The sequence below is a fragment of the Thunnus thynnus genome, chromosome 3 (assembly GCF_963924715.1).
Source record: "Thunnus thynnus chromosome 3, fThuThy2.1, whole genome shotgun sequence".
NCBI classification, from domain to species: Eukaryota; Metazoa; Chordata; class Actinopteri; order Scombriformes; family Scombridae; genus Thunnus; species Thunnus thynnus.
Genome location: NC_089519.1, coordinates 12,673,656 through 12,688,717, shown reverse-complemented (window position 1 = coordinate 12,688,717; position 15,062 = coordinate 12,673,656). Strand labels below are relative to the sequence as shown.

Below are 15,062 nucleotides of genomic sequence, written 5' to 3'. Positions count from 1 at the left end.
AGTACAGGAAAAAGAACTCACTAGGACATTCAAACTTTTTTTTTTTTTTTTTTTTAAGTTTAAGTTTGTTAAAACATGCCTTCCATATGTCAATGGGGGTTGGATGATATGGATAAAATTCTCTTTCACAGTTAATGAAATTTTAAAATCAGGATATCAATTAATATTGCAATATATAAAATGTCTGGCATGTCAATTTATGGATAAAATTATCAGATGGCAATGTTCAATTTAGGCTAATTCAATGAAGTAAATAACTGGTTGTTTAAGATACTAACATTTTGATGCAGAAATCATTTAAAATCTAACACTGCCATGAAACAATCTGGCTCATATGTGTACAACAGAGCCTACAGTGATCCACCACACCCAGAGATATTAAAGGATAGTTCTCAGGTTTGATCTTGCACTGGTCACAAGTTAACTGGCTTTTGCAAAATCCCTTTATTTAGTAATGAATGTGCAGAAACTTGTGCCATCAACGCTGGTGCTGAGTCATACTGATGGCAAACACAACAGATTTACAGTACATACGAGATAAAGGAAGTGTAAAGAATTTACTCATAATGCCACTGACATTACAGACAACAGGCTTTCTGGCACTGCACATCGAGACAATATGACAAACATGCCTGTGATTAGAGAAGGGAAGTTACGTCCACAGTTGTATCACAATATAATGGTGCAAGATAGTTGTTACAGACTGCATTAACAGTGAGAAACACCCTGACCCAAAGCGTTTGTAACAAAGAGACAGCTCTGATGCAATGTCTCAGTGAATTTACAGCTGTTCAAAAGAAGCAGATAGAGCTGTTGAAGACATGAACTGACTTGTTGGTAATATTTTGTTATATCAAATTTTATACAGTCAAGGACAAAATGCCACAAACACCCAAGGCTGGTTAGACAAGACCATTCTCTTGTTGTCATTATACTTTAAGAACCTTTAACACTTCTTGGTTGTGTCATATTTAATGGTATCGCTATTTGCTCATCTGGTCAATCCTGAAAGTGAGATATGGTTCAATTCACGGCCTGTAGGCCTTCTGGGACCAACACTCTGACCAGAGAACACTTCCAACTTCCTCGGCAGCAGTGTCACATCTCTGGAGCTTATGAAAATGGTTGCATAATAGAGACGACAGCCGCCCAGAGGTCAGCTTTTGCTATTTTTGTCAGTTGGCTTTTCTGGCGGCTGGGAAAATGGGAACATTTTGGTTTGGGGGCAGTTTTAAGATTAAGATACTTGATGACGACAGCTTAGAGATGATGTCAAAACATAACAAAACAAACAAAGCACATAAAAGCTGAGATGCAGCAGTCGATCTGGCTGTATTTCCACAGTATTCAAGAGAACTTCTGAAGTGGACTGACTGCAGAGTTTAAGAAACATGTGGAAATGTTCTGTTCATATGTTTTAACATATTCCTCTTGTAACAAGCAAATGAGTAATGCTGACTTAGGCATTTGGTCTCAGTTATAAACCAATACTGAACACATTACATAATTTTTGTTTGGTTTTGTTTTGCTTTTTTAAGTACAAATACCACTGGTTTTATGTTTGGCCAGCATTCATTATTTGCGCTTGTATTAATAAAAAATTAAAGGTGGAGAGATAGTAGTATGAGTCGGCAAGTACTCCATTAGATACTCAAATTTTACTTTTATCATTTCAGTGCCTGCACATGCAGTCACGCTGATAAATGAGGCCTCCTGTCAAACAACAAACCATATTATTGGGTGCGCTGACACACTTTAGGCCTTCTCTGAAGTTGCTCTCCTCATGTTTCCTCTTTAAAGACCCAATACAAAATTGTATAATCACTACACACCACCCTTGATGTCACATATCAACAAAAACTGGTGTCAAGTGAGGGCTGCTGGCAGGACTGTGACATCATTTAGCCAATGCTTGGCAAAATCATTACGAGTCCCCACCCACTACCCCTGGGCAATCCTGGGCCTTGACGTTTTAGGGACGTCATTACAGGGGTTGAGATCACACACTAGCCTAGTCACATTATTTGTATTTTTGTTGGGCATTGTCAACTATGCCTGTGCCAATAATTAATTGGACTGACTGGGCCATGTTCAATGTTGCTGTTGCTCGCAAAGAGGATGTTAGGATGCTGTCTGGTGGATGATCAGGGTCACAAGAACAATTGAGACTATTAGGCATTCAGATTAGTGTTCCACTTTTAGTGATCATGTCAGTGCTGCCAAACGACAGATGATGAATGAAACAGGTTGTAGCAGACAGAAGGCATGCTTTTTGAAATAATGGTTCTGACGCACAAGATCTTGCAGGCATCTGTTTACCCAACATGATATAACAAAAAAGGGTCTGGGTTTGAGCTGAATAGGTTATAGAGAATGAGGTATAGAGTAGGCATATGGAGAGGAAAAATCCTCCTGGGTTTTATTTCACAGAGCAAAGCTATAAACTCCAAACTAGGTCATTGTCGAGGATGGGGGGAGAGCAAGAGGAAAGTTACTGAGTAGGCAGCTTTGGGTTTCTTCTGATTGACTCAAACACACAGGGAAGTGTGAAAAATAAAAAAAAACACTGGTGTCAAGAGGTTACTTATATATTCATGTACAAAAGTTTGGAGGTTAGAATTTAGACACTGGCTACGCTGGTTTATCAGGGTACTAGTGATGATCAGGAAGAAGGAACAGGTTTCATCCGTTAAGTGGAACATTAGTGAAATCAAGAGGAGAGAAATATTTCCTAGTCCTTTCCTGTGTTTGGATTTTATTTCTTTCCTCATATTTCACTTACTTAATTACTGAGTTTGTCCAGAGCTGTCTGGGTTATTTGATCCTTACACCTGAACGACTGCAATGATTGGAAATAAGCTGCTTTTTAAAATTTTTTTATCTTGAACGTTGTTTTCATTTAAGACCAAAAGTTCCTTGCTTTTAGTGTTTTACAGAATAAATGCAAAGTAAAGTTAGATTTGTCCACCCCCTTCTTAATTATGGTGTTTTGCGCTGTGTTTATTACGCATGTTCACATTGCGATGACGATGAAAATTCGATTCATCAGTCAGTACTACTTTGCACATTGTCACTTAATACATTATTGATCAGTCAAACTGTGATTTTTTGACCTTCAATTTATCATGAACGTTTACAGCTGTGTTCATTATCCTTGCAGCAGCTGTTGGGGCCCAAACAATGGTACTAAGAGCTCAGTTTGCTCCATTAGGCTTTTCAAATAGGCTTGGTTCACTATGACTCATCTAACCTTTTCAATATATGTGTATAGACTGAGCACTTGAATAGGGAATGGCTCTTGCAAGCCTAACTAGGTGAAACCGCTCTTGGGAAAAGACCCTGCAATGTATCAAAAGCCTCCATGCCCCTGTTCTCTCTAGCTGGGCCAACCAGTTAAACAGCTTTAGACCTGCAATGCTACAGGGATGCTGTGGATACAGCCTCCTGTGTTGATATAGTACTAATACTATTTTATTTGTACTTATTGAAGTATTTGCCATACAGTTAAATAGTTTGAGCTGTTCTTGCATCTTGAGAGATGATGGAGGTGAATATAATGAAAAAACATTATATTCATAACACTTTTAATACTCTTAGCTGAAATGTCCTCCCTATTTTCATAAGACCAACTTTGGTGCATCACAAGTGTCCACATTGTTTGTTTGTATAGGCACTACACCTACAGGTTTGTCTAAATTAGGTCCATTATTTCTCCACCCATCAGGTCGAACAGTGTCTAAGCCTAGGTGTAGAGTGGATGTGGGAGAGGGGAGAGAACAAGCTCCTGATTGAATAGATGCAACAATAGAGCCTTTGGTCTCTGCATGCTATACCACCCACTTCTCTCCTTCCAGTGAGCTCACTGCTACAGTGTGCATTGTAATGGCAGAACAGCCTGGAACTACCAACTTGGAGGGAGGAGGGGACAATCTGCCAAGGACACAGACCTTATATAAATGTAAGGTCCTAAATATTTGGTGGGCCATGCAATATGTTAAGCTGTACTGCTAGGTGATGCATGCATGACTGCTTATATGTGTGCACCAAAGCATAGAAAGCAGCAGGATGGCCATCTGCCGACTATCAAAAAGTCATCACAGTGAGAACAAGAAATGCTGCACTACATAGATTTCTGCTGGTGTAAGGGCTCCCTTAGACATAAATTTGTCACTAAAAGCTTTAACTCTGTCAGCTAATTATAAACATACAGGAAATACTGACAATATGAGGACACAGTACTTTGGGGTTCATCTGCATTTTATCAAATCTTAATCAAGTATCACATCCATTTAGTGAATCCAAAACCTTTTTCCAATCTCTTATAACGTCTATTTAGGTTTAGCTCAATAGTTATAAATAACTTAATACAAATCAAAGATTGATCTGATTCTGTGAGTGTCAAATAAAAACTAAAGTCAATGAATCACTTAAAAAAGACAAAACCCCCTTGTGGAGGTTCTTACTGAATTCTGGTTTCAAAAGGTAAATAAGCCGTACTAAGATCCAAGACATGTAATAAAGTAGTAGACTCAAAAGTTAAATAAGTGAAATATTCTTAAAAAAAATGTACATCTTCAAGTTGGCCTGTTATTTTGTCAATTTTGTTAATTTCCAAACCTTCTGACTTAACATATATGTTAACGTTATGTATATGATACTTCCTTTCATGTACAGTGTCTTCTATATTTAAAAAAAATATTTAGTGCTGATGGAGGAAAAAGGAAAGCAGTTGTTACACATATTGTGCCAACATTACGTCTTTAAACGTCGAGATGATCAACTCTGTCCGTTCTCTACACAGGACTGAACCACTGCTTAATGGTCAATGAGAATTCCTCATGAGCAACGAGTTACAGGAACTGCAGCAGTATTGCTGTCCCAATTTAGAGTGAGGGGAAGAAAAAGAGGTGCTGGCAAAGCATATTCATTGCCTGTTCTGCCATCACTATTACAACATTCAGTTAATTTATTAATTGAGATGAATCTCTTATTGAATAGTTTCAGTAAATGCTGCTTGAGCTTCCTGAGCATCAGATTTTTTCCAGGACAGGTTGAGACAATAGCAGTGACTGTAAGGAAAGGAGAGGAGGGTAGAACAAGCTAGCTGCTGGTTTCTTAACACTGCTCTTCAGAGATTAATGCTGCTCTGTGTGTGAGTAGTATGTGACAATGCACACTTATCTGAAGGGAAATGTAACTGATATATATAAAGGATGATAAATCTGACTCTGCAGTTGGATGTTTGATACAACGTTGTGTGAATCACTTGGGTTAGTCTTCATTTGTGGGAAAATACTTTTATTGGGTAAACAATTTTTTGCCTCTAATTGCACTCAAAGACATAACAATCGAGCCTTGCCACACATTTTACATATTTTGGTTAACAGCAAGAAGAAAGAGCTTTAAGCAGCCCAAAATACAACCACACATTAACAGCAGGCATAAACACAGTGTCCCAAATTAACTTTTTGACTCAACTGCCAATGGGACTGGTAGACAAAGAAAATCCACTGGTCAAGCATATTATTTTACCAAAATAGTCCTTTTTGTGTCACATGTACATTTAAATATAACTAAATATTGTTTCTAAAGCAGCAACAGTAACTTTTACAACAGCAATGTCACTACATAAACTCAATAATATCTCACTGGAAACAATCTAAAATGTCAATAAAATAATTAATATTCCTGACATCAACAGTGTTTCCCATATAATTGTACAGGTCTGGTGGGCTACCAGGCCAACGAGAACCCCCGCCAGGTCTGACTTTTAAGGTGGACCAGCTATTCTCATTTTAGTCTCAATCTCAGCTGCTCCTAGACAGAGAATGGAGAAATATCTGGCTGCTGAGTCTCCCCTAAGTTTTTCATTCATTTACCCGCCAGTGTGGTGGATAGTCTTCAGAGATTTACTCGCCAAACGGAAAATCTACCCACATTTGGCACTTGGTGGGTGTTAATTTCAGACCCAGTACACACATATGCTAAGGCCATTCCGGTATACTGTATACATTCCTATTAACGTCATATAGCTGCCGCAGAGATCTGACTCACTGTCCGTTGCCACACTGTAGCATGACTGCGGTGTAAAATACGCTAAAGGGTCATTTCATCTGTGTCTGGCAGAAAGAAGCAGGGTGGGGGAGGGGAGCTGTTGGGGCAGCATCTCGACCTTGCAGCAGGGAAGAGGGTAAATGAGTGTCCTGGTGATCAGTGAATGAAATCAGCTCCAGAATTTTCTCATAGGCCTCTAAAGTCATGTGGTGCTGGCAGTACAGTCCTTTATTAATGATGTTTGAAGCAGCACGCTGGATGATAAGCTCCTCTCCCTAGAGCAGGTCATAACTCTTCATTGTTTTTGGCAAACAGCATCTAGCGGAGTAAGTGAATTAGACACTGCAGAAAAAGCTCTGACAGATTCATTCAGAAAAGTGGATGGAAAATTTCTGAATCAGAGGAGACAGGTGCAGTGCTGGGAAATGCTAATGACAAAAGTGTATATAAAGCAGCTAAATCAGCAAACATTTCACTGGGATAGGCATACTAAATTTCCTTCCTGATATAAAATTTCCCTTGAGGAACTCTGTCTACTACTATGAATGACATGTAATCAGGTTTCATTCTAGTGGTTTGTGCTCTCTGTTTCAATGGACCACGTTGCCTGACAAAAAAATTAATAAAATGACCACATTTCTCTGAAGGTGAATGTTTGCTTGTATAAGTACAAGGCTCTATATGTGAGACCATTAGATGATATGAGTGACCGACAAGCCAGCAGCTCACAGGCGGATTAAAACAACAGAGTAAAGCCCGGGATGTTTCGGTGACAGCGAATTGGGCTGCAAAAGCCTTAACCAGACCTGGCTACAAGTGGGTCAGGACATGGTGGGACAGGATGTGAGCCAGGCTAGACAAGGGAAGGGGGACAGCAGGATGAGCCAAGTTTAGAAACACCGGCTTGGTGGTAAACAGGCACTAAAGAATGTGTTGGCGGTCTGACACTTGCAAAAATGTGCTAGGGATGACCCACATTTAGACAGTTACAGGCGGCAAAAGGAGCACAAAGCAGTTTAGTACAAAAGAAGACAAAATTAACAGACTTTACCGAATCTGTGTTCCCAAGTGCAGCAGCAAAAATGATTTCATCAGTTAGAACATCCTATCTTTTCAACTCTTTACTATCTGTGGCATGACAAGTGTGAGCTCTCTTATCTCAAACAGCTGAGTTTTGGTTCTGTTATCTAACTAACCAACAGGCAAAGCAGACACTGATGCGCATCTACTGGCCTCTTGTACTTCCTTGAATAAAGGTCCTTTTTTCTGCTTTGCATTAACTGAAGCTGAGATTGAATGTCCAATAGTCAGCCATGATCCAGTGTAAAAAATTACACTCATATGCCTTGTTGACAGGAGATGTCCCGTAAACTGTTTTTTTTTTTTTTTTTTGGGGGGGGGGGGTTTGAGAAAGACCGTCAAGGAATGGAATCAAAATGATATAAAATACTCGACAGAGCAGCAGGCAGCATGTGACACAACTGGTTGTATGTATGTTTTCGATGAATTGACAAGGTTGTTCAAACACTTAAAATGAGTTGCACTGCTGGTCCTGTTTTATTCACTAGCCACAATATAGGGCAGTTCATGCAACCCTGAAATCATTATAGGAAACAACCATTTTCAGTCATACACTGAGGTCCTCATTAATGAGCCTTTGTAACAACTTGTTATTCAGCAAACAAAAGGTTCTAGACTACCTTTTCAATGGCACTGTGTACAAATGTGTGAAAGCATATGTCTGAGAAGGAGGTTTGTGCAGTGCACTCTTTCACCCTTTACTTTCACAAAAGTTAAACAGAGTGTGTGGGCTCTACATGAAGGGAAGTGCTGAAATTCAAAGAATCTGAAGAACAGCTGTTGCCTAGAGGCTACTGTATAAGCAGGCACAGCTAAGCCTAATAAATGGCTAACACAGTCTGGTTCACTCTGCCTCTCTTTTCATTCTTCCCTGCTGTCTTTCTTCTTATTAAATTCCTGCTTCCATTAAAGTTATATTTATTCCTGCTCTGTTTCCTAATTGTTTGGCCAATTATTTTGTGTTCTCCAGTTACTAAACTGTATGAGTCAGATTTTCAACATTACAAGGTTTTACTAACCAATGACGTGTTTCTGAGTGCTATTTCTGTTGCCATGCAAACATTTAGTTAAGTACTTGTATCTGTTTGTGTTGCTACCATTGACAAAAAAAATTTAGTCGGCAAGAAGAAAACATGCCCAGTTGTTGATGGTGCAGTGGGCATTACACTGGCACAGCACATCCTGTTCTTTTCTCTGCAGAAACTCTACTGGGACAGGGGCAGGACCAAAGCGCTTTGTCCTCATGGATTAGACCCATACAGACCCATACGTTTCCATGGAGCAGGTTAGCCTACCACAGGCTTTGACTCACTTAATACCCTCTCTCTGCAGCATGCGTACTAATCTAGTAGTATAGGGACTTTAGGGGATAGTTATTGTTTTTTAAACTCAACTGTAACAGAAAGTGCAAGTTAGTGGATATTTACTATTCCAGGTCAGTCTGTTTTTACTGAAGTCCTTCTTTATCGTGGATGTGTGCCAGTAGCAACTGTCCCTTCAGGCCTGAAACAACAGCGAGAGGGGTATTGTGCTTCTGACATTCCTCTGTGACTCCCCGAGGACAGACTAGTGTCTCTGAGACTGGACTGCTGCGATAATAGCAGCAACAGCATCGACTACATTTCCTGTTATTGAGATGCGGCAGCAGACTCAAGGGACCGCTGTGGCTGAGGGTGATTTAAAAAAAAACAAAAACTGCTGCTGTACTTCCTTACTTCAGTGATACTCCAAACCCTCCTCAAAAAAAAATACAGGCCAACAAAGTTGGCCTGCCCAAAGGCTATCAAGGTCAATACTAATACACATGGGTGTTTGTGTGTTTTAGTACAGCTCAAACAATTCCTGTCAGCTGTCAGTACACAGCCCCCCATGGGTGCAGCTCTCAGATGGATGGAAGTGCTGTTGACCGAGATTACTTTATCTACAAAGGAAGTTCACAGTTTCCTATTAGGGAACATACTGAAGCTGCAGTGGTGTGCATTTCACCCTGGCGCCCTTCTAATCTTGTGAGTTCTTCCGAGCGCTGGCCTCTTAAATAACATGCAATCCTCAACAAACAGAAGCTTCTGCAAGAAATCACTGAGTGGAACATTACAGCAGAATCTTTAATTAAGTGTCAAGTCTGGTCCTGTATATTTGTATGATGTTTAGTCACTGTTGCAATTTTAAAGTGCTTCACAAAGCTGATAAGTCAATATCAAAACAAGTAAAGCAACAACACCCAATGATACAAGACCATTTATTTTCTTGCTTGTAGAGTTGCAACAATAAGTCAATTAATTGATTAGTCAATCAACAGAAAATTAATCAGCAACTATATCTGAGTATTGAATAATCCTTTTTATTTTATGGGATTTTAAGGAAAAATGCCAAAAATGATGCGGTTGCAGCTTCTTAAATGAGATGATTTGAAACCTTTATGTGTCAAATATGAAGGTAAACTGAATATGTTTGGATTTTGGACTGTTGATCTGTTGTTGATTTATGTCATTATTGTTGCAGTTTTAAGATGTAGATTGTAAAACCAACGGATTAGATTTATAACTGCCAATTTGTGAGAAGAGCATCAAATCTGCCAAAAAGACATCAACACTGGGAACACTGAGAGTACCATGTTGAAAACAGGATACAGTAACCACTGCAGAACAAGAACAGCTGAAGGGCATCTGAGGTGCAAGATTGACTTATGCAACAGTACATTCAAGCCACAACAGTGTTAGCCAGAGGTTGAAATACTTTGATAGCACCTGTCAGTGTGCCGAGTGGCTCCTTGAGGCCAAGAGAAGAAATACTGCATTTCATCTATACTACAGGAATGCATTTTAAGGCTTTAACAGAGGAATGTAGAGCCTTGGTTTTTACCCTTAGAAGAGTAAATGGGAATTTCAAAGAACTGACAGTATCCAAACAGCGGAGTCAAGTGGAGGGAGAACACCAAATTCCTCAAAGCAAAATGTCAAATATAATCCCCCCGCAGACGAAAGTGAGAAGCCGTTACATACAAATATTTCTGAAGCCTCAGAGACAGGAACTGCGAGGAGGAAAAACAAGGCTGAACTAAGCTAAGCGTAGTTATGTGCATATTCTTTGGAACTACTCTGCATAATGTCTAGGCCGACCCACACAATATGTCCACCTTATATGCTTTGAAAAGTTAAGTAGCACTGACATAAAGAAGCTGATTGCACAAAATTGTTAACACAGAACACACTGTGTTGACGCGTCATGATGGCTTCCCATAAGTGCGGGATGTTGTCACACTGATATGATTGCGATGGTGACAGACCTGCAACAGAGGAAGTGAGAGGGAAGAAATTTCACTGGATTTTCAATAAAAAGAGCCAGCAAGTGTCGTGACGCACCATTAAGTCTGCTCTGCAGTGTCTGCAAAAATACTCACTGCAGAGAAAAGTCACGAGGAGGGAAAAGAATCAAAATGCACCAAACTCAGCTTCAAACAGATGATCAGAACAGAGATCTACGTTTTAGCCGCTCATTAAGTCACAAATTCTGACCACATTGCTTGTGTCTTAACAATTATATGACAACACAAATCAAACGTTATTTTCTGTATCCAACTTTTGACATCCGCCTTATCCATTGCTGCCCTAGTTTAGAAACACCCATGGCTATTCCATTAGTCTTCCAAAAGTAAGCCTGTCCCATCCACAAAAGCCCATAAGGTGGGTCATCTTCAGCTTACAAATCATGCAAGTCTGCTCTGCTATTATTACTATTCCCCCCTTCAGCTGCATGTGTAGACCCAGGTGTCAGTACCAGCCTTCTATTTATAGCCATCTGTTTGCCCAGTGCTCAATCCAGCCTGTGCTAAGGAGATTTAGTCTTCCTGCATCCTCCCTCTCGCCGGTGTAGAAAGCTTATTTCCATTTAAAGAAAACAGCACCTGTCTGGAACTTGCTGTGCTACAAACACATGACAGGTTGTAAAAAGGAAGTAATTCCTAATTCACTTCCTGGTCATTAGAGGACTGTACATTTAAATGGATAAAGCGTGGACGGCCATAGATTGCTGAAATTATCAGCACAGCAATAAAGCATCTTTTACTAGTGAGACTGGCTGGTTGTATAATCAGTAACATTCCAAACTCTGTTAGCCTCTGCATGCGTGCACCAACATCACATCACCAACAAAAGGAGCTGAGGTCAAAACATTTGCTGAGTAACTCATCCATCCAGTGTGTGATTATAGTTCATAGTGTATTCTGCTGTAGCTTGTTGTTCTTTTCTCTTTTTGAAAAAAGAAAATAGATCCCTTTCACAACACAGAGATAAGGTGTGAAAACATGCAGTGTTTTCATGAAACTCAACAGGAGGAGACACTATAAAAAAAGGGATTTCATCACTTAGCGTATTTCCATTTGCTCGCTAATGGAGCATTTACATTCACTCATCAACTGTCCTACATCACAAGGGTAAAACTGGTAGCTACACATGGCGTAACAGACACAGAAAGGGAAGTTAACACATGTTAGAAATGTGGGGAGAAACGGCACTAGGAATGCTGATGAGAAGGCCGTTTTTGAAAAGAGCAAAAAAAAATAAGAGGAACATGCAAATCCACAGTCTCTGCACTCCACTCTGCACTCATGCTTAAAAGAGAACAAAAACAAGCAGCGAGGCAGTCTCTAACTAAAAGCTATGCAGCCACTGAATTTTTTACGCTGCAAATGGACTACCACCGCCAGGTCTGTGGTGGAACCAATGTTTGACACAACAGCCTTGTTATACTGTATGTGCTGAGTGTGCAGATGTACAGTACAGTGGTTAGACACCTCAGTAACAATGAGTGGAGAGGCTAAATGGAGCAGGTCATGTCTGTAGCTCTCATGACATAAGAGAGTGTGTGTGTGTGTGTGTGTTGCAGTGGTATAACCTCCTAATTATAGTTATCATAGTAGCTAGTTAATCATTGGTCTGTTTTAAGCAGCTGTCTGTTTGTTCAAACTGCAAGAAACTAAAGAAAAATCAGCTCCATGTCTTTTTCTATTATCAGAGAGATTAGTTGTGAGGATTGCTTGGTTTTCATATTTCTACTTGGAACAAGTTTATATTATCGTTGCTTGTCAGTAGCCACTTTTGTAGTAGTGTTGCTGTAGGTTCTGTAGATCACTAAAAAAGCACTGACGATGCAGCTTGAAAACACCAAACTCAAAAAAGGTGATATGGTTGCCAACAGTGGAAACATGAAGTGAAGCCTCCAACAACAGCACTTTGAATCTTTGTGCAAATCACACACAAGGTGTGCGACTCAATGACCTTATGCGGATGACCTCTGAAGCGCCAACCCGCCAGCATTACGTAACTCTGCATCTATGGCATGCAATATTCATGTGGACAGGGGGTGGACTGCGAATACAGGTATCGACACTTACCGCCATCACCAACTCAAAGGGATGCTTGTACACCCGCACAGGTGACTGGTACTTCTGCACCATGTTGGGGATTACAGTAACACCAACAACCTGAGCAGGAATAAAAACAAGAAAAAGAAAGAATTCATTATGATCACAGGCATTTGTGGAATACAGAAAAGCTGAGATGTAGGGCTGTATTTGATTCACTCTTGGCACCACCACAATAACAGTATACACAGTGCCAAAATGACAGCATTATAGCTGCATCTGGCCCTACAACAGGAGACTTAGCGTGTAATTAAATAAAGGTGTGTTTTGGCTGACTGCTTGAATGATGCCAGGTGCTTGTGTTTGTGTGTGTGTGTGTGTGTGTGTTTGTGTGTTGGCAAGCAGCCGAAAGAATGAGAAAACCACGTATAGTGAAGGGCTGCAGAAGGGAACTCTCCTGAGCCGTGACCGAGGACCACACTGATCAATGGATGCAGCATTTCCCGCTCATTTATCAAACAGAGACTGTACCACTGCAATGGCATTTTACTGCAAACTACTGGGGATATAAATACGCCAAGTCCAACTAATGCGTCTGCAGGAGCTCAGGTCACAGATCCACACGACAGCACTCCATGTAATGATAAAAAAAGGCAGGTGCTGTTCATTCTTTATAATGTAAACAGCACATTCCACTTGCTGGAACATTTGAGCAGAGGCTACAGACCAGAGTGAGACTGAGGGTGAAAACAGGAATAGAAGGAATCTTCTAGTCAAACTGAATAGTTAAAAACAAATGCACATGTTTTAGTAAAAAAGAAACAAAAACAAATGTGGTGTAAAAATAAACATTCTGCCTACTCCTGGTAATTTTAAATAAGTACAAAGTGTGATCTGAACTGAACTTCATGTCTGTGTTTGTTCAGCATGCTGATACATGTTTGGGACTCCTGCTATGCTGTGATGGGAACACAGCTGTAAGGAGAGGGCAGAGCTAACATCCCAGCACTACTTTACAGAGGGATCAGGGCAGGCAGGCAGACTAATAATAACCAGGCTAGGACAGACAGTACACCTCTATAAAGACCACACATCTAACCATTGCTACAGCAGTACATAATTACCGTCATGCTTCAGGATCTGTCAGCAGTAAAAAACAAGACCATTACTTTAGAAGTTGTGATGAGATGTAAGGCGACACACTTTCAAACAAGCAAACACACACCATACCATTCAAGAGTTATCATCTTTCTATTATCTATTATCTTTCTTATACCCCATTTTCTCCTGCTTTCGTATTTGAACAGGTCGCTACTTGCTGGTGTTTTGAATGGTTTCGTTTTTCTGTTGTTTGGTGAGTTGCTTTGATGTCCGTGTTAGAGAAATCGAGTACATTTTTAACTGAGCCACACATGGGATAACACAAGCTTTTCAATAACAAACTGTTTTGTTAAAGGGTGAAAGATAAATAAAACGAAAGTCAATAACAGGTATTGTTATCTTAACACAACAACCTCGACACTCGTTAACAACATTTGCCACGCTGACTTGGTTCATCGTTAGCTTATACAACAGTTACTGAGAATAACAGTTAGCCCGCAAGCTAGTGCTAACTTTACAACTCGCTATTAACTTGCTAACAGAAAAATCCCATAACGGCTGTTTACTTACCGGTGATTGAAAACGTTACAGAAACTGGGACTGGTTAAGTCTGATTAATCGTTGTTTCTTCTGAAAGGGTTATCCGAGTGAACTCTTTGCCATCCCCTTCCTCAGCTCTCCACTTCGCCGGGTCCGACGGTTAGCTTTATTGTGCTAGCTGGCCATGTAGCCGGAGTAAGTAGCTAACAGGCTAACCCGGGCAGGTCTTCTTCACAGCCCGGCAGTGAGGGATACAGTAAGAGCTAAAAAACTAAATATCTGAGACAGTCCGCTGTTTAATCACGCCTAAATGGATGAAGTGTCGGCACAGGGGGACAGTATCCCTCTGTCAGTGCTCTCCTCCTGCTTTGGTCATCATGCTGCTGATGCCGTCGCTCCTCCCCGTTTTGTACAGTAAGCTCAGTTTTTTTCCACCTCCGAGTCACAGCTGCTCAACTGACGGATAAACACCACAACACAGTCATCCAAGCAAAGCAAATACTCACATTTATTACAATTACATTTTGTCATGATGTCACCGCATTATTGTTTTATTTCAAATTTGACGTGACTGTATTTAGTTTCATGCAGCCAAAGGTCATGTGGACAGATTATTTGAATTTTTTTATGTTCAAAGTTTTTAGTTGGTCACGTTCACAAAGCAAACAACTGTGGTTCTCAAACTTTTTCACGTCAAGGACCACTAAACTGACAGAGTCCCCCATCTTGATATTATTATTTATACTGTCAGATGTTTTATTACAGAATGTGTATTAAAACCCAACACCACAATACTCATTCATTCTGTCATTGTGTTACTTATGGATGGAATTATAGTGAAAATAAATTATTCTGCGCTTTGCTGGGGACCCCCTGGAACCTCCTCAAGGACCCCTGGGGGTCCCTGGACCCCACTTTGAGAACC

At 40.3% G+C, this 15,062-nt stretch overlaps 1 protein-coding gene across 2 annotated transcripts in view; it reads right to left on the bottom strand.

Moving 5' to 3' along the window:
- si:dkey-237i9.1 (SEC14-like protein 1) overlaps window positions 1-14,567 on the bottom strand; it is a 32,754-nt gene extending 18,187 nt beyond the window's left edge. The window contains exons 1-2 of one of the 2 annotated variants that reach the window (XM_067584272.1): window positions 14,168-14,567; window positions 12,527-12,616 (exon numbers count right to left, since the gene is read on the bottom strand). In XM_067584272.1, coding sequence (XP_067440373.1) covers window positions 12,527-12,589 — 63 coding nt within the window. In that variant the 5' untranslated portion in view covers window positions 12,590-12,616; window positions 14,168-14,567. The remainder of the gene's footprint in view (window positions 1-12,526; window positions 12,617-14,167) is intronic. The other variant, XM_067584273.1, reaches the window with a different exon arrangement.
- Window positions 14,568-15,062: the final 495 nt, after the last annotated feature.